General features: G+C 43.4%; 1 protein-coding gene across 2 annotated transcripts; it reads left to right on the top strand.

The window, feature by feature from the left end:
- The first annotated feature begins 5,780 nt into the window (after window positions 1-5,780).
- LOC130294022 (cornifelin homolog) lies at window positions 5,781-18,547 on the top strand. Of its 2 annotated transcripts, none has more exons than XM_056543381.1 (5): window positions 5,781-5,852; window positions 12,591-12,741; window positions 13,850-14,050; window positions 16,246-16,382; window positions 18,348-18,547. In XM_056543381.1, the coding sequence occupies exons 2-5, from the start codon at window positions 12,594-12,596 to the stop codon at window positions 18,501-18,503; spliced, it is 642 nt and encodes a 213-aa protein (XP_056399356.1). In that variant the 5' UTR covers window positions 5,781-5,852; window positions 12,591-12,593; the 3' UTR covers window positions 18,504-18,547. The 2 variants fall into 2 exon arrangements, with proteins under 2 accessions (XP_056399356.1, XP_056399355.1); XM_056543380.1 differs by having other exon boundaries at window positions 5,781-5,896.
- Window positions 18,548-19,919: the final 1,372 nt, after the last annotated feature.

Raw genomic sequence — 19,919 nt, 5'->3', positions numbered from 1 at the left:
GGGGCTGTAAAGTTAGTGTAGTTCATAATATAGTGTCTGTACCTCTGTTTGATGGTGGTCTCACAATTCTTCTGTGATTTTTGTCCCTATGTTTATTTTTAACAGCATACAATATGAGTGTTGTCTCAGGTTTTCCCAGGTTGCAGTGCAGTCAGAGACATTACATCACTAGTCAAGTGTTCAGAGGAAGCCTGTCCTTTGCTTCAATGGGCGGAGCGATGGCTGGATGGGAGGGAGATCATTGTGCAAGAATTGTAGTTTTGCACCCTGATCAGAAAACACTGGTCTATTGCATGGAAAGTATCATAGGTGTGTTTCAATAGGTGGGGTGGTTAATGTGTGGGAGAAAAGTGACCTCACACAAATATGGAATCATGGGACTTGTAGTTTGAGGTAACGAACTCTCACAGGAAATAGCCAGTTGACAAAAAGATATCCACAGTATTATGTTAATCTCACAGCATAGCCATTTAGCCCAGAGACAAGCGCAGATCCTTCCTAAGCATGTCCGTTACTGTCTGCCAGGTACGTACTAAAATCACCTTAGGGTGGAGAACCCCTTTAATGCAGAATGTAGTACGTAAAGAAGAATAGCACAATACCTGGGAATCTGTATAAATATATATATATATATAAATATATATATATATATAGCATCTTTATTTGAGCAACTGGCTCAGTTCAAAAGCCCCACCAGCTTTATCTTCTGTACATAGAAGATTTACTTAAAAAGAAGTAGCAACTTTGCTAATAAAAAAATAAAAAGTCACTGTAGCACTAGCACCAAAATGTAACTTTTAATAACCTATGGGTTCATGTATCGGCATAAATTTCAAATTTCAATAATGATGAGTACCTAAACCATACTGTATCTATTGGTGGCAAAAATATATAATAGCAACACAGTATAAGGTCTCAAGGAAAATCATCAAGTCACGCCCCCTCCCATAGACTTGCATTGAGGGGGCGTGGCTGTGATGTCACGAGCCTCCGATGCTGCACCTGTCGCTCTAAACGAACGCCGGGTGCAGCAGGGAGATCACAGGAGTCCCCAGCGGCGGGACCCCCTCGATCAGACATCTTATCCCCTCCTTTGGATAGGGGATAAGATGTCTAGGGGCGGAGTACCCCTTTAATGGACATTTAGTGATCAGACCTGCCTTTTGGTTCATTACAAACGTAGAGGCGTTGTCATATGAGAAGTAGAACAACCGGTTTTCTTCTTGATCATCCAGATGTATAGAGCACCCGTCCCTCCATTATATTCAGGATCTGAATGGAGACACCGCAGACTAGGTACACATTCTGGTTTTCGTGGACTTTGTACTTAGATCATTCTTCTGTCTTCAAATGTCAGGATACGCCCGAGAGAGAGACTAAACCTGAAAAAGAATAAAATGCTCTTAAAGGGGTATTCCGGGCAAAAACATTTTATCCCCTGTCCAAAGGATAGGGGATAAGATGTCTGATCGCGGGGGCGGGGGCGCTGCTGAGACCCCCCACGATCTCCCTGCAGCACCCGCATTCTATAACGCAAAGTAGATAAATGCAATTTTCACGCAAAAATGGCAAAAATAATGCCAATTTTTTTCTGAAATAAAATGAAACAAGTGGAAACCTAATCTGAGGTTCACAAAGCCAAGTTGTGTGAAACGGCTGTACCTCTAATGATTGTACCGTCCTGTACATCCGCAGTGATGGAATAAAAGCCTGGGAGCATAATGGTAAGTTCCACATCTTCTATTCTCCTTCTATTTTGGTTACCAGACTGCGATCTGCATTGCTGAGCACCACCAAAATGGGCAAGTGTTTTAGATCACCACACGGCCGGTGCTAGGACTATTTGGAAGCAGATTTTGCAGAAAGAATTGATGAGGGGTATTCCAGCCAAATACATCTTATCCCCTATCCAAAGGGGCAAGGTAGGGATCAAATTATTCAGCGTCCCCCGCACTCTCCGTCAGTACCTGTGGTTAGTGCGGGAGTGAACATGTGACAGTTTTTCTTTAAAGGAAAACTGTCACTTGTTTTCTCCCGCACTAACCACAAGTACTGGTGGATAGTGCGGGAGATGCTAATTAAAATGAGCCCTACCTTGTCCGGATCTGCGCTGCCGTTCTCCCGTAATTGCAGTTTTATTATCTGTTGAAATCTTCCTGTAACTGGCATGGGCGGGGATTTGGCGCTTAACTGGCACTGACGTCAGCGCAGCTTATGAATATTCATGCCCCCTCCCTCCAGTTAGGAGCGGCGAAGAGAGCGAGAACTGGAGGGAGGGGGGATGAATATTCATAAGCGGCGCTGACGTCAGTGCCAGTTAATTTCTTCTGTCGTATTCAGCAGCTAATAAGTCCAGGAAGGATTAAGATTTTTTAATAGAAGTAATTAGCAAATCTGTTTAACTTTCTGGCACCAGTTGATTTAAGAAAAGAAAAAAAAAAAGTTTTCCACCGGAGTACCCCTTTAAGAATTGTTTGTGGGGAAGAATGGGCCAAAATCCCACCAGAGCAATACATGCCACTAGTTTCTCCATACAGGAGGTGTCTTGAAGCTGTCATTACCAACAAAGGTTTCTGTACAAACTATTAAATAAATATCATGTACAAACTGTATGTGTTATACTTTATCCCTCAGTCGTTTCACACTATTACGCATAACTTCATTTCTGAGCCGATTTGTTTGGTTCTTTGGATGTATGGGCTACTTGGGCTGTTACCAACATCTGGTGAAGATTTAAAGGGGTACTCCGGTGAAAACCTTTTTTCTTTTAAATCAACTGGTCCCAGAAACTTAAACAGATTTGTAAATTACTTCTATTAAAAAATCTTAATCCTTCCTGTACTTATTAGCTGCTGAAGACTACAGAGGAAATACTTTTATTTTTGGAACACACTGCTCTCTGCTGACATTATTATAATAATAATAACTCACTATTTATATAGCGCTCACACCTATTTGTAGATGTTGTCCTTAGTGGGATTTACAACCCACAACCCCAGTCTGCAAGGTAACAGTGCTAACCACTGAGCCACTGTGCTGCCCTAACCATATATTTGCTTAAATGGACAGAGATGTCAGCAGAGAGCACTGTGGTCATGATGTCATCAGAATCTCCTCTGTAGTATTCAGCAGCCAATAAGTACAGGAAGGATTAAGATTTTTCAATAGAAGTAATTTACAAATCTGTTTAACTTTATGGCACCTTTTGATTTAAAAGAAAAAAGGTTTTCACCGGAGTACCCCTTTAAATCTTTGGCTATATATTTAGTGAGAAAAATGGTGACGTGTTCAATACCTGCCGTACATATCTGTGTTTAGGCTACAGCCCAAAAATAATATGACAAGGATCATTCAGGGAAAACAACCTCTTATGAAGTTGCGGTAGTTCTATTTTATCTCAAGTGCTGGAACAAGTGATTTCTCCTACTTGAGATAACATTTCACAGGACTTTGTGGAGAGAACAATACGTGTTATCTCTGTTTACTGAACACCTCTAAGAGGATATTAATAGGTTTCCCATCCTACTAGGTAGATAAGGTGAAGCTGTAAATGTTAGGCTACTGACACACTGCCATTGCTCCCCGTCAAGAACGGCCGTCAAAGTCTCTTTTTGTTTTTCCTTACTCTATAGGGGCCGTCACGCCTCCTCCCATAGACTTGCATTGGCGTGACATCACGATACTCCGTCCCCGTGGTCGGAGGCATAACACTAAGAGCCTCCAGCGCTTCCTGCAGTGCTTACAGGTGGGTGCTGCATGCTAGATTGCGGGGGTCCCCAGTGGCAAGACCCCCGCGATCAGACATCTTATCCCCTATCCATTGGATAGGGATAAGATGTCTTGGGGCCGGAGTATCCTTTTAGGCTAAGTTCACACTGTGGAATTTCTGGGCAGAATTTCTGCCGGAGATCGAGTCAGCGGCACTAGGACCGCGTGGACTACATTGCTGTCCCCATAGATGGCAATGCATTTCTGAGCAGATCTCCCAAAAGATCCATCCAGAAATGTATAGCAGTCTATGGGATCAGCAATGCAGTCTGCTCGGTCCTAGCGCCGCCGGCTTGATTTTTTTTTTTTTTTTTTTTTTAAATGGCCATAATTTTTACAGCCATAAAAGGTGCATTTTACTCATTTTAAATGTAACATGGCAAGAAAATAAATGTTTCTATGCATTTGTCCAACTATTTGGGTGTGTTTTTGTACAATTAATGCTTCAATACACTTGAAAACTTACAAAAAAAATACCCACAAAACAGCACAAATAGCTTTTACAAAGCCTTGCAAAACAAAAAATACTTCCCCCCCCCAAAAAAAAAGGGTAAAAAAAAAAATAAAAAAAAAATAAAAAACTTCACAGCTGAAACTCCAAAGATTACACTGTGGAGCGGAATCTCGTTGACAGTAATGTTCTACTGCTCCACCGGATTTTCTGAATGTAACTGCTATAAGGAATTACCCTCGAAAATTAGGTAGTGTGAACCCGGCCTAAGGTCCACTACATTTAAGTTGCCACCAAAACAAAAAAAAGTGTTTTCAAATAAATATAATCTAAAAACGCCACTAAAACATAAATAATAAAAATTACTTTTCCAGAATTTTTTTGATGTAATTTAAAGGCACAAGAAAAAAAACACAAGACAACAACAAAATTCGAACCTGGCTTTGAAGAGAATAAACTGCGTGCAGTGCTGCAACATACACCTAAAGACAGGTTTCGTGCAGTTTTGGAAGGATGCCGAAATATTATTTTTTTTTATCCTACAACCCCATTTTAGGCTGGGTTCAGACTATGAAATTTCCAAGCATAATGACACTTAGAAATTCCAGTGCAGCAGAATCCCATTGCTATCAATGGGATTCCGCTGCACAGTCCACGCTTCAGAATTTTAGGGGCGGGGCTTGCTGAATGGTCGTGCTCATTCTTTCGTCAGAATCCGTGCGGAATACATAGCCAAATATGTCTGATTCAGTCTGTACAGTCTGCCCTCTGCAATGTCAACCTTGCCTTATTATTTGCAGAAACCTTTAAAAAAAAAAAAAAAAAAGAATTTCCTAATTTCACAGAACCCGCAGGACAAGTTGCAATTAGAGATGAGCAAACTTACAGTAAATTCGATTCGTCACGAACTTCTCGGCTCGGCAGTTGATGACTTTTCCTGCATAAATTAGTTCAGCTTTCTGGGGCTCCAGTGGGCTGGAAAAGGTGGATACATTCCTAGGAAAGAGTCTCCTAGGACTGTATCCACCTTTTCCAGCCCACGGGAGCACCTGAAAGCTGAACTAATTTATGCAGGAAAAGACATCAACTGCTGAGCCGAGAAGTTCGTGACGAATCAAATTTACTGTAAGTTTGCTCATCTCTAATTGCAATGAATACTTACTGAAATCTGATATTGTGCAGAATTTCTGCTGCAAATTCTAGTGGAAATCTTAAAATAACCTTTTTTTTCTTATCTTATACCACAACATATACGTTTCAACAGGATAAACAAGGTGTAATCACAGGGTGTAATAGACATATAAGACAACAGTGACCTCTGCTGCAGCCTGGAAGAAATGTCTATGTACGCTGAAGGCAAAGAAATCATGACAACCATCCATTGTTCTGCAACTAAAGAATATAAAACATTCACTCACAGGCTGGGTTCACACAGCGTATAGAGACAAATCTATGCAGAGGAAAAGTTGCCCAGTTGCCCATAGCAACCAATCAGAGCGCTTCTTTCATTTTTAGGAAGGCCTATGAAAAAATGAAAGAAACAATCTGATTGGTTGCTATGGGCAACTGGACCACTCTTCCTCTATACAAGTCGACTACATTTGGGCCATTAAAATGAATAGGGCCCGCTATTGTAAGCCACAGTAGCCGACAGTTACCTGGGACGTACGGCATAGGGTAGGTTCACACTGTTAGGCTGGGATCACATCACATTTTAGGCAATACGGGACCGCATACGGCTGGGGGGAGCTAAAACCAGGCGCTCCCGTATCCCTGCCGCATGCGGCCCGTATGTAATGAATTTCAATGAGCCGACAGGAGTGAAACGCTGACTCCAGTCGGCTCATTTTTGCCCCGTATGCGGTTTTCCCACTGGGTCTATGCATATGGCAGGGATATGTGAGCGCCCGGTTTTAGCTCCCCCCCAGCCGTATGTGGTCCCATATTGCCTAAAACGTGATGTGAACCCAGCCTTAGTCGTATTCGTCAGTATGGTGTCCATTTTAGGACATAGTTAGTCGTCAGCCGTAACTCTGTCCTCCGTCAGGTGAAATGGCGTCCCGCCTCTTCCCTCGGACCAATCGCCATCAGTCGTCAGCCACAACTCCCTCGTCCAAAACGCTGTCATGCCTCAGACGATTCTCCCTCAGTCGCAACTTCCTGCCGCATAGCAGAGCCGACGCTGCACAGCATGTATAACAGAGTCGAAACTGTGAAACTTGCACGTGTACTACAGACACTACATGTGCTGCAGAGTCTGTATAGCAGAGCCCACACTGAATAGCGTGTACAGCAGAACCCGTATAGCAGAGAGCCGACACTGACTCGACTCTGCTACACGGCAGGAAAGTTTTTCATCTGAGAGATGACGGCGTTTCGGATGAGAGACTTTAGAATGACAAAGGAAGGAGGAGGGAGTTTGCGGCTGACGCCTGACGGAGATTGGCCCGAGGGAGGAGGCGGGACGCCGTTTCACCTGACGGAGGACGGAGTTACGGCTGCCGACTGACGATGTCCTAAAATGGACACCGTACGTCAGCATTCAACCGAAAACAGGATGACGATGTTTACTGTTAATGTGAGCAGCGGATCCTATTGATTTTATTTAAAGAGGACTCAACAGCGGGTGCAGCTGTTAGGTGACTCTGTTTAGCCTTAAAAATCAATGAGGTCTGCTGCATCTGTTACCAATTTACGTCAGCATCTTGTTTTCAGCTAAATGCCGACGGATCCAAATAAGTGGAGTACTGATGTAGTGTAAGGCTAAGTCTCCACTTGGTTTTTTGCACTGCATTTTTAGGGATTAAAAAAACGCCTGAAAAATCGCCAGTGCAAGTGACGTCATCATGCGTTTTTTCTGGTGTTTTTTTCATTTGTGTGGAAATTGCACCTTGGCGTTTTTTTGGTACCCAAAATTTCTTGAGTACCAAAAAAAAAAAAAGGATGCAGCAGTGATGGAAATTTTTTTATTAAACGCAATGTATATATTTTATAACCCAATTTTTATTATTTTTTAATAAAGTGTGTGTTTCACTTTTTTTTTTTTTATACATTTTTAAAAAATTTTATGTAGTACTACTACTCCCAGCATGGAACAGACTGTTCCATGCTGGGAGTGGTAGTACCTGTACTATAGACATATCGCCCCGGGTGTCAGTCCTGACACCCGATGCGATCGTCCATAATATAGCAGAGAAGCGAGTGGGTCTATACATCGCTCGCCTCTCTGCACTATACTCCGGCCACTGATGTCAACAGAAATTCATATTTCCCACCCAGAGCTGTGATTGGCCGGATGGTTGCAGCCAATCACAGCTCTGAGGAAAAGATGAATGAATGAGTGGCCGGTGTGAGGTGGTTTTTTGCGCCCCGTGAATGATTCACGGGGGCGCAAAAAAAACACCTCACACCGGCCCGGAGTATAGTGCAGAGCAGGGATGCGAGCGATGTATACAGCCGCTCCATCTCTGCTATAGACAGGACGATCACATCGGGTGTCAGTAGTGACATCCACTGTGATGTGTCCTTAAGCAGGCACTACTACTCCCAACATGGAGCACACTCTGCTCCATGCTGGGAGCTGTAGTACCTGTATTAATAGACAGATCGCAGCAAGTGTAACTTCTGACACTCGCTGCGATCTGTCTATTAATGCAGGTACTACAGCTCCCAGCATGAGGCAGAGTGTATTCCATGTTGGGTGTAGTATTACCTGCAGTTATGAAAAGATCACAGCGGGTATCACTTCTGACAGCCGCTGTGATCCTCCTGTATAATGTATGGATGCAGCGGCCGCTCTCCTATGGTCCCCTGCACGGCCGTATATATACACATATTCCTATTTCTCACAGAGAGCTGTGATTGGCTGGAACCATCTGGCCAATCACAGCTCTGTGGGAAATATGAATAGGTGTATATATACGTCAGGGCAGGGGACAATAGAAGAGCGGCTGCCCGCATCTATATATTATACAGAAAGATCGCAGCGGGCGATCTGTCTATTAGTACAGGTAGTACTACTCCCATCATGGAACAGTGTGTTCCATGCTGGGAGTAGTAGTACTAACTAAAAAAAAATTAAAAAACAAAGCAAAAAAGTGAAAAACACACGCACAATACATTTTTATAATTGTCGGCTACATTTTTATTTCCCCGCACACATAAATTGATCCCTGTTTAAAAAGTAATAGTTTTTTCCGAACAGAATTGTGTGAAGCTACTCCGCTCGGAAATTCTGCTGCAGCAGAGTCCTTTTGAGATCAATGGAATTCTGTTGTGCTGCGTGTACGGCGGAATTTCCACAGCAGAAGATTCCGGTGTCCGCAGAAACATTGAACCGTTAAATGTTTGTATGGATTCCGCCCAGAAATGCATTTCCAAACAGTGCTGGGGGGGGATTTATCATTCATTTTGGAAGGTTTTTGTGTTCTATATTTGTCGCATGTGTTCGATTTTGATTTAGAACAAAACAAAAGGATTCTAGTTTAGAACACTTTCAGTTTTGCCTTTTGAGTGGCCATGAATTTACCTTGTTCGTTTTTAGTAAATTGCCCTTTTTTGGCGCAAGTTTGGTCCAAATCTACACCAAGGCAGACCACACGCGATAAAGGGACCACACACAGCCAAAAAAAAATGTCACTGGGGGTGGGGGGGTGGATTTCAGTTGTTACGTGATTTGTCTCCACCCTTTTTTGGGGCGGTGGTTTGGTGCACACCAAACTACCGCCCCAAATAAAGGAGAAGAAAAAACACTTAGCTACGTGACCTTTTTGTAAATTCCAGCAAATGTTTGGAATGTATTTTCCAGGCAGACATTCCACCTGTTTTCGGCCGTGTGAACATGGCCTAATTAAAGGGGTACTCCGCCTCCAGACATCTTATCCTTTATACACAGAATAGGGGATAAGATGTCTGATCGTGGGGGTCCAGGGATTCGTTTAGAGTGTCGGGCAAAGCGCCGGAGGCTCGTGACGTCACCGCTGCGCCCGGCTCGTGACGTCACGGCCACACCCCCTCAATGTAAGTCTATGGGAGGGGACGTGACGGACGTCACGCCCCCTCCCATAGACTTGCATTGAGGGGGCGTGGCTGTGATGTCACAAGCCTCCGCCCCGCATCGCCAGTCATCCGGCATGGAGAGAAGTTTGCTACCTGCACCGGATGCAGTCGAGATCAGACATCTTATCCCCTATCCATTGGATAGGGGATAAGATGTCTAGGGGTGGAGTACCCCTTTAAGAATGAAGGGTGTGGATGTCTGGGGATAATTAGCACTGACTGAGGAGAAGGCCTCATATGAGGAGGAGCTGTAAGTCAAGGGTTTGGTGGGTCACACAGAGCCAGGACTTGTGAGTACAGAGAGGAATACAGAGGATTATTACTTCTCGTGAACATCTTGTGATTTGCTCTGAAGATCCAGGGATTCTGGGAGCGTTCGACATATATGTACTGGTGGTCGGCTGCGGTTTCAGTCCTACAACAAAAACTGATATGTTTAAAAAAAAAGTCACTATCTGACGCCGTTTGGCGCCTTAAAATGAATGGGGCACCGCGGGGATACAGCAGCAGTTGGATTTTAAATTTTCCTGCCAGATCTGGCTGCTTTATCCCCAAACTGTGGTGTGAATGCCGCCTTAGGCGGCTGCTTCCACACTATGGGATTTACCGTTTTTAAAGATCTGTTATAGGGACCCATTTAAAACAGCCGTTACAAAATCCCATTATAGTCTAGACCACTTTTACACTTTCCTATTTTGATCATTGTTTTACCAAAATCCGTAGTGGGTACAAAACATGGGAGAGCTGCAGATCTTTCCATTATAGTCTTCGGGTCTATTCACACAGCAGAATTCCGCCTTAAATTAAAGCCCATAGATTTCTATGGGATTCGCACTCCCATTCAAACTTCTGAATTTCCGCTTGGCTTATAAGTTCTTATGTCAAAAAACTGCTTTGTGAAAGTGTGTGCTTTATTTTTAATTTTTTTTTTTGGTGGCCAGATGTTACACTAAATGTTCTAGTACTATGTAAGATGCACTATATACAATCAGCTGATACTGTCTACAATTTGGACACAGTAAAGTTGGATCAGGCCCCCTATGTATGTGCCTGTTGTAGTGGCTCATGCGGTTTGTATCCCTTTTTAAGTTGCTTTATGTTGTAATTTTTTGATAACTGATTTAGGAAGCCTGTATGCCAGTTTTTGACACACATTGCATTAGAATTTTAGCACCTTTTTTTTAGGAAAACCTCCCCTAGTCTAACTTGCTTTGTGCTGTTTTTGGAGACAGTGACAGTTCTTAAGAAGAAGCAATAAGCTTTGTGCGTTTTATCTTTTTGTTTATTAGCTTTTCACATGCCACACAGTTCTGAGACCCCTCAGATCAAGTTTTCTGCAGCAGGTTTTCTGCAGTGAAAAATCTGCAGCAGACTCCATTGAGGCCAATGTAATGTGCCACGGATTTTCCACTGTGGAAATTCAGATGCAATGAGAAACTCGCAGGTAACGCGCCTGTAGATAAAAGTATACGATAAATAAAATAAAAAAAACACGTGCATTCACATCACGATTTTGCTATACAGTTCCCGTATACTGGTTTGTATAGGAAAACCGTATACATAGACCTCCCATGCAAAAAAAATGTATGCAACAAGATGCGGTTGTGTAAGTTTTTGGTCGTGAATGGTTGTTTTTTTATTTTTTATTTTTTTTACCGTACCCAAAACTGCAGTCTACTACGGTTTTGTGTCCTGTTTAAAATGAACCGTATACAATTTTATTTTTATTTTTTTAACACCGAAGTCAATGAAAAAACTGATGTCTACAGTGCCATACGGTTTTTGGGATACCTTTTTTATTTTGTTCATAGCAAACCTCCCCTACTTTCCTTGGAATTTCAGTAAAACAATTGGAACTTTATTGCACTAAAGTGTTTACAAAAACAAAGTATACACTTGCAAAATCGTGATGTGAATGCCCCTTATCCGAACAGCTTGGACCACATTTTTAGTTGCACTTAGAGATGAGCGAACTTACAGTAAATTCGTCACGAACTTCTCAGCTCGGCGGTTGCTGACTTTTCCTGCATAAATTAGTTCAGCTTTCCGGTGCTCCGGTGGGCTGGAAAAGGTGGATACAGTCCTAGGAAAGAGTCTCCTAGGACTGTATCCACCTTTTCCAGCCCACGGGAGCACCTGAAAGCTGAACTAATTCATGCAGGAAAAGCCATCAACTGCCGAGCCGAGAAGTTCGTGACGAATTGAATGTACTGTAAGTTCGCTCATCTCTAGTTGCAGTCATGGAGGCTGAAAAGACCCAATTGATGCACCAGGCATCTCTGAAAGGAATACCTGAAGCATATTGTATATTTAAAATGTGCATGTTGGTTCACACATATAAGGGAATATATCACTAGCAAAAAAATGCAAAATTTGCTGCACAAGTGTGTGGTTTTTCCAATTGCTGCGCAAAAATGTATTACAATGTGCACGTCACTTCATAAATTGGCGTAAATGACAGTAAGCCCCTGCACCACAGTACAAAAAAGGTTGAAAAGCTCACACAATCCTATGCAGCTGGTCTCTGGAGAATATTGGCACAATAAAATGATAAATTCAGCGTACCAATGATGAAACCAGCGCAGACATGGTGATTTTGGTGCAATCGCAAAATTTAAAAAAACACCGCACGCAATACTGCAGGGGCACGCCAGTTGATAGACTCCCCCGTAGTATTATGAACTGACACAGAATATGATGGATAGATTTGCACCTTTTTTTCTGTGATTTGAGTGTAAATATCTCCTATGCTTTGTTGCAGTGAAGCCCTGGTCTGATGGATCTCACATTGTACTTGTTTTGTCTAGTTTGTTCCTTTTTATTAAAGGGGTACTCCACTGGAAAACATTTTTCTTTTTTAAATCAACTGGTGCCAGAAAGTTAAACAGATTTGTAAATTACTTCTATTAAAAAATCTTAACCCTTCCAGTACTTACCAGCTGCTATATGCTCCACAGGAAGTTCCTTTCTTTTTGCATTTCTTTTCTGTCTGACCACAGTGCTCTCCGCTGACACCTCTGTCCATGTTAGGAGCTGTCCAGAGTAGAAGCAAATCCCCAGAGAAAACCTCTCCTACTCTGGACAGTTCCTAAAATGGATAGAGGTGTCAGCAGAGAGCACTGTGGTCAGACAGAAAGGAACTTCCTGTGGAGCATATAGCAGCTGATAAGTACTGGAAGGGTTAAGATGTTTTAATAAAAGTAATTTACAAATCTGTTTAACTTTCTGGGACCAGTTGATTTAAAAGAAATTGTTTTCCAGTGGAGTACCCCTTTAAATACTTACTAAGATCTGTTTTATCCTACTCCTATAGCAAATGGGAGCTGACGACAAGATAAAAATGCAGGTTCCGTCTGCTGTGCCAGTCCAGATACCCGTCACTCCTAACCATCTACCGGCAGCTGTGCCCATGCAGATAGCCACATTGACTCCCACTGTACCCATAGCTCTCCCTGTGACACCAGGTATGTTCTCTGTTCTACAATGGAAACACACGGCCCCACACTGCCTTTTAAAGGATTGGTGATGACTTTTGATACCCTCCCAAATTTTAAAAATAAAGGGGCCTGATAGCCTGAAAAAAATAAAGTATAAGTGTATTTTATATGTTGTGACACACAGGCACACACCACACACACACACATTCTTATCTTTACAAGTGATTTTCATCATGTGATTTAATTCTATTGAAGGAATTATTTCTTTTGAACTGGGGGACCCGAAAAAAAAAAAAAACGAAAAAAAAATACACTTACATGTGCGATTATTTTATTTTTTTTGTTAATTTTCTAAACCTATGGAGCATTTATTCCCACTATTAACTGCTAATCGACTGACACTGAACCTTGGCATGGCTTACTAGAATCATCCATCATAATTTTGGCGCAGTAGGGCCACACCCCGTTTATTGACTACATAATAAATATGTGCATTTTTTTTTCTTAGGCCACAGTTGAAAGAGTATCTATAATAACTATACTTTTGTTATAAGCCTGAAAGTTTCTTTAAAAATTTGCCTTTAATGCTTAAATTAAAGGGGTACTCCGGTGGAGACTACAGATTTGTAGTTGACTTCTATTTAAAAATCTTTATCCTTCCAGTACTTTTTAGCAGCTGTATGCTACAGAGGAAATTTTTTTTCTTTTTGAATTTCTCTTTTGTCTTGTCCACAGTGCTCTCTGCTGACACCTCTGTCCGTCTCAGGAACTGTCCAGAGCAGTATAGGTTTGTTATGGGGATTTTCTCCTGCTCTGGACAGTGCCTGATATAGGCATCAAGTGTCGTGACAAAAAAATTCAAAAAGAAAAGAATTTCCTCTGTAGCATACAGCTGCTAACAAGTACTGGAAGGGTAAAGATTTTTTAATAGAAGTCATTTACAAATCTGTTTAACTTTTTGGCACTAGTTGATTTAAAATAAAAAATAAATTAAATACATTTCACGGAGTACCCCTTTAATAGGTTTCCATAACTTGTGATGCCACTTTAAAATTCTGGTTATCACAACAGTTCATAAACACATTAAATTATTTCCATTTTAAAGTCTCTTTTTATTTTTTTCTCCCTCCCATAGTTATCGCCCAGCCTCTGCCGCAGCCCCTGCAGCCTCCCCAAGTTGTCCTAAATGTGCAGACCGCTCCACAGGCCTTCAACCCGATGGGCATGTCTTATGGGCCTTATGGAGGGCCCATGGGAGCTATGGGTGGGCCTATGGGATTGGGACCTATATCTTGGAGCACCGGACTCTTCGGGTGTTGTGATGACATACCAATCTGTAAGTGTTACTGTATTGTCCAACTTCTTTGGCCCAGAATTTTTTTAATTCCACACAATGGGACCCTTTATTTTACCATATAGTGTATGGGGGGGGGGGGGGGGGGGTGTATTTCTGGGGTTAAAGGTGGGGGCTAGAGACAATTTCCAAATTACTCTGGGAGTTTGCTTGGTTAAAATCACATTCACTTTATTCTGCAGGTCAGCATTAGAGATGAGCGAACTTACAGTAAATTCGATTCGTCACGAACTTCTCGGCTCGGCAGTTGATGACTTATCCTGCATAAATTAGTTTAGCCTTCCGGTGCTCCGGTGGGCTGGAAAAGGTGGATACAGTCCTAGGAGACTCTTTCCTAGGACTGTATCCACCTTTTCCAGCCCACCAGAGCACCGGAAAGCTGAACAAATTTATGCAGGAAAAGTCATCAACTGCCGAGCCGAGAAGTTCGTGACGAATGAAATTTACTGTAAGTTCGCTCATCTCTAGTCAGCATGACTACAACTGTGTGTAGGTTTTTATTTTATTTATTTTTTATTTTTTTTTAACTTTTCATTTGTTTAAAAAACATGGAAAAGGAGATTTATTATTTAGGCTCTGTTTTATTCTATATTTTGAAAAGTTTTTTTTACTTACACTCCCTCTAGGGGAGTCGTGCATGTAATCATTTGATAGCTTATAGAGTACACTGCAATGCATAGGTCATATCTACTATCTAGTAGTACTCCCTGCTTATGGCGAGCTGTAATAGTAAATCTAACATGGTAGCCACAGAGGATTTCTGAAGCCAGTCGCAACGGTTTTGCAGGTAGTGACTAAAGACATGAGCAGCCGATCAAGTAGCCTCCTAGATGCTGTGGTCAATGGACAACTGTAAAAAGATGGAAGATGTCTATTATGGAAATCAAAAAAGTGTTCTAGTCCCCCTACAGCACCACCAAAGGAAGAATAAAGCATTACATAGATATAGGAATCAGTGTACAGCGGTCCCTCAAGTTACAATATTAATTGGTTCCGGGACGACCATTGTATGTTGAGACCAGAACTCTATGGAAACCTAATTGGTTCTGAAGCCACCAAAATGTCATCCAAAAATAGGAAAAAGTCAGGATTAAAGAAAAATAAGTAGATAACTAATATAGATAAAGCAAATCATTACATATAAAAGTAAGAAAGATCTGCTGGGAGCTGTAAATCACTGTCTATGTCAGTGTTTCCCAAGCAGGGAGCCTCCAGCTGTTGCAAAACTACAACTCCCAGCATGCTGGGAGATGTAGTTTTGCAACAGCTGGAGGCACCCTGGTTGGGAAACAATGGTTTATGTAGAGGACAGGAGCTTCTTCAGGGTCCTATACAGTACACACAGTGTCCCAAATGGAGCCGCCCTTACTTGATGTCCAAAGGAGCAGCTAAACCTGGCACAGGTAAGGAGTAGTACAGAACTTGTAGTTCCTCCCTGTACTGTAGGGGGCGCAACCAGACAGCCAGTCAGTGAAGGCACTTCAGTAATAGAAGTGATTTACCAGTAAAATGCCCATTCTGATTGGTCGGTTCTTCCAGCCATTGACATGTTTCACAGATCTGGACTGTCTGGACATTGTATGTTGAGTCTGGTTTCAAGTTACGATGGTCCAGATAAAAAAAAAACATTGTAAGTTGAGGGATCATTGTACTGGAAGACTTGCACACACAAATGACTGTTACTAAGCCCGCTAATGCTTTAGAAGGGTTAATTGTGTGCATCGACATGATTGCTGGTGTCCGCTATTAGTGGTGGGTCACGAGCTGCTGAAAACAGCCCGAACTACCAGTTTGAGGAGTGTTAATTTTATCCCTTTAAGGGTGCGTTCCCACCTGGCGTATACGCAGCATATTTCACGCTGCGCAAAATATTCCTTGCTCACTATACACACAGGGCTTTCCGGCGGCCGTGTGCAGTGAGTTCTGGAGGTGGAGCCACGCGTCAGTCACACCGGCACATGGCCCCGCCTCCAAAACTCACTCCACGCAGAGGGCTGCCGCTGTGTGTATAGGGAGTGAGGAATACGCAGCGTATACGCCAGGTGGGAACGCACCCTAAAAAATAACTTTCCTGTTAGGTTCCCCAACAGATTACATGATTGATAGGGGGTCCAAGCAGTGGAATACCCTCTGATCAGCTTGTAAATTTACATGTCCCATGTCCCTCCTGATCCTAGGCATCTTGGGCTGCCTCTGCCCGGCCTTCCTGCCATGTTACTTGTCTACAATGTTCGGTGAGATGTGTTGCTTTGGTATGCTGCCGGGCGCCATGTTTGCACTAAGAACTGGAGTACGAGAACGATATAAGATCCCGGTGAGTTTTCTTCCACAGATCTGGGGTGTTCTGGTTGGGTGAAGGGCATGAATATAAGGCACTATATAGAGATTGCTATCAATGTAAAGGCCATTGTTTAAAGCGTACCTGTCATTTGAATTTTTTTTTTTTTTACGTTTGACAAAAAAAAAATAATTAGTCGGGGTCTCAGTGCTCAGACCCCAAACAATTAGAATGAGCAAAGAGAAGTGAGTAGTGCACTTCAATCCCCGTGTGGTACTACTCCCTTCTCCTCATTCCTTCCTCTGATTGGGGGTCTCGGCACTGAGACCCAGACTGATCAAAACATTTAACGTCGCTGTGGTGAAAACATTTAAGTTATATAAAAGTGATAGTGTAAAAGGATGCATCCATTTCAGCCTATGACTGGATGTGGGGTGCTTAAAGGGGTACTCCCCTGGCCAGCTTTCGGGAACATTTTGTTACGAACGCTTGGAGTGGGTGGCGAGGGGTTGTGATGTCACAGCCATGCCCCATTGTGATGTCACTCCACGCCCCCTCAATGCAAGTCTATGGGAGGGGGCGTGGCGGCTGCCACGCCCCCTCCCATAGACTTGCATTGAGGGGGCGTGGTGTGATGTCACACTGGGCATGCCCATGATGTCACGACCCCAGCCGCCTGCACCCGGCGTTCTAAAAGAAAGCTGAGTGCTGCACAAAGATCGCGGGGGTCCCAGCGGTGGGACCCCCGCTATCAGACATCTAATTCTCTATCCTTTGGATAGGGGATAAGATGTCTAGGGGTGGAGTAACTCTTTAAAAGCAATATACACAAATTACACTCCAGATGTCACTGCTTTGGTCTTAAAGGAGTACTCTGGTACTTTTTTTTTTTTTTTTAACCCTCCTGTGCCCGGGCTGCCAAGCGAAACAAACTTTAACTCCCCTTCCTACGTTCCCCAGTTGCGTTGCTATCGATGTCCCGTTCTCCAGTCCCCAACTTCTTCCGCTTCCTGTAAGTCAAAGGGTGCGATCACGCTGTGGAATCTCCGCTCGCTGAATTCCGTGAGCGGAGATTCCGCCTGATGGCCGTCGCCAAAGTTGCTCCAGCGCTAGGGCCGCGGGGCACTGAGCCGTCACCATTGACGGCTATGCAGTGCTCGCGGAATCCGCGCCAAAAATGAACATGTTCTTTCTTTGCGCGGAACAATTTCAGCGGCGGAATTATCTGCCGCGGAAATTCCGCAGTGCGAACAGGTCTTGCGGAATTCTGCTGGCAGAGTTCCGCTCGTGAAATTCCGTAGTGTGAACGCACCCAAAGAGTCATGTGACGCTCAGCGTATCACCGGCCGCAGCAGTGTCCCCTCCCCTTTACAGGAAGCAGAAGAAGTCGGGGACCGGAGAACGGGACATCGATATTAGAGCAACGGGGGGAACGTAGGAAGGTGAGTTTATTTATTTATTTTTTTCACTTGGAAGCCCAGCCACATAGGGTTAAAAAAAATAATAATTCTTTAATTGAGGTTTCTAATAGTCGATCACATTCCGAAATTAATCTCAGGGTGTCATTCAAGCCTGAGTGGGAAGGAGGAGGGCATGGGTAGCATGAAAATGTCGCTAAGGCTCCGCCTCCTTGTCTACCTACCAGGCACTGGGACTGACGATTAAAGTTGATCTTACTGAAAGCATTGCCATGCAGAAACATATTGGTAGCGCACGACATTCTGACACAATGGGGGAGAGTTATCAAAACCTGTGCAGAGGAAAAGTTGCCCAGTTGCCCATAGCAACCAATCAGATTGCTTCTTTCACTTCACTTGTTAAAAATGAAAGCAGCGATCTGATTGGTTGCTATGGGGAAACTCAGCAGCTTTTCCTCTGCACAGGTTTTGATAAATCTCCCCTCTTTTAAGTAATGGGGGGGGGGGGGGATCTGACAGGTTTATTTCTATGTTAAAGTTCATATTAACCCTTTTTTTGCTCCTTTTTGGTCTGTTTTTGCAGGGAGACCTCTTGAACGATTACTGTGCCATCTGCTGCTGCCTGGTGTGTGCGCTCTGTCAGATGGCACGAGAAATAAAAGGAAGAGATTGGCACGGTTCCACACTCCCTATGCCTCAGCCTCACCTTCATGTCAACTTTGGCCGCCATCGGCGGTGACGTCACTTTACTATCTCTGATATTTATTTATATATTTATTTAACCTAACGTAATAAACTTCTATTTATTTACTTTGTTTCCTGTTTTTTTATTTTTATTTGAAGGGCAGTTGCGGAAATCACATCTCTCCTTGTTCTGCGGTTAATGCAACTCTTATTATATAAACTGTAAAATGGACCATCAGACTTTTTTTTAAATTTTTTATTATTTATTTTTTTATTTTTTAGCATCCCGACCACCTCTGGGCGCTGCAAGAAGGTGGGACAGCCTGTTTGTGTTTTTTCCGGCAGTAACTAAAACAAATGGCCTCAACCAACAATACCAACGAGGGTTTACACTGTGTGATTTAGTTTCTATTTACATATACACCGGAAAATAAAAATAAGTCCTATGCAAAAATGAAATACTGCTGTATGCCATAGAGCAGAATCTGAGACCTGATACAATAAGAAGTTATTAAACGGGAGCGGGTGGCATGCTCTGCTCCCCTGCGATTTTCATTTTTAAGTTCCCTGATGGGAGCCCTGAATGGCTGGTACTGAGGAGCCATTTAGGGCTCCCGGCGGGGTTTTCAAATAGAAGTGCTGTGGTGAGGAAAGATATATAGAATTGCAGCGCATTTATATAGGTATTGTCCCCTGTAGCGTAATCATATGCGCCCCCCCCCCCCCCCCCTACAGCGCTATTCTACTACAGCGTTATCATTAGCCCCCGGCAGCGCTATGAATGAGAAGTATTCTATTAGCAGCGCATGGGGCTGGGCCGATGCGCTGCTGAAAGAGTACTTGTCTTTTATTGCGCTGCGGTGACATATGTACATAGAAGCACTGTGGGGGCCAGATAACGCTGTATGTCTGGTCCCCACAGCGCTTCCATAATCATATGCCTCGGCAGCGCTATGAATGAAAAGTATTCTATCAGCAGTGCATCGGCCTGGGAAGCCGGCCAGCCCGCTGCGCTGCTGATAGAATACTTTTCATTCATAGCGCTGCGGGGGGAAAATTATATATACACACGCCCTGCGGGGGACAATACCTATATAAATGCATTGCGGGGGGGGCATATGATTGTGCTGCGGGGGACAATAATTACATGCACTGCGGGGGGCAAGATATATAGAAGCGCTGTGGGAGCCAGACATATATATACCCGCCCCCCTTAGTAAGTCTATATATCTTTTCCCACTGCAGTGCTTCTATTTGAAAACCCCGCCGGGAGCCCTGAATGGCTCCTCTGTACCGGCCATTCAGGGCTCCCGGCAGGGAATTTAATACTGAAAGTAAAAACACATCATACATCGCAGGGTTGCGGAGCATGCCGCCCGCTCCCTTGTTTAATAACCTGATCGCGTCAGGGCTCAGAGGTGAGACCTGGTGCGATCAATCCCTCAGCCATGTACTACAACCCCCATCATGT

The sequence above is a fragment of the Hyla sarda genome, chromosome 10 (genome assembly GCF_029499605.1).
Source record: "Hyla sarda isolate aHylSar1 chromosome 10, aHylSar1.hap1, whole genome shotgun sequence".
NCBI lineage: Eukaryota > Metazoa > Chordata > Amphibia > Anura > Hylidae > Hyla > Hyla sarda.
Note: the sequence above shows the minus strand (reverse complement) of the source record. Positions and strands in the feature narration are given on the sequence as shown.

Excerpts from the sequence above, each read along its gene's own strand:
- LOC130294022 (XM_056543381.1), top strand. The coding sequence starts at position 12,594 with ATGGGAGCTGACGACAAGATAAAAATGCAGGTTCCGTCTGCTGTGCCA. Across the intron at positions 14,051-16,245 it reads TTGTGATGACATACCAATCT|GCATCTTGGGCTGCCTCTGC; the intron begins GTAAGTGTTACT and ends TCCTGATCCTAG. Across the intron at positions 16,383-18,347 it reads GAGAACGATATAAGATCCCG|GGAGACCTCTTGAACGATTA; the intron begins GTGAGTTTTCTT and ends CTGTTTTTGCAG.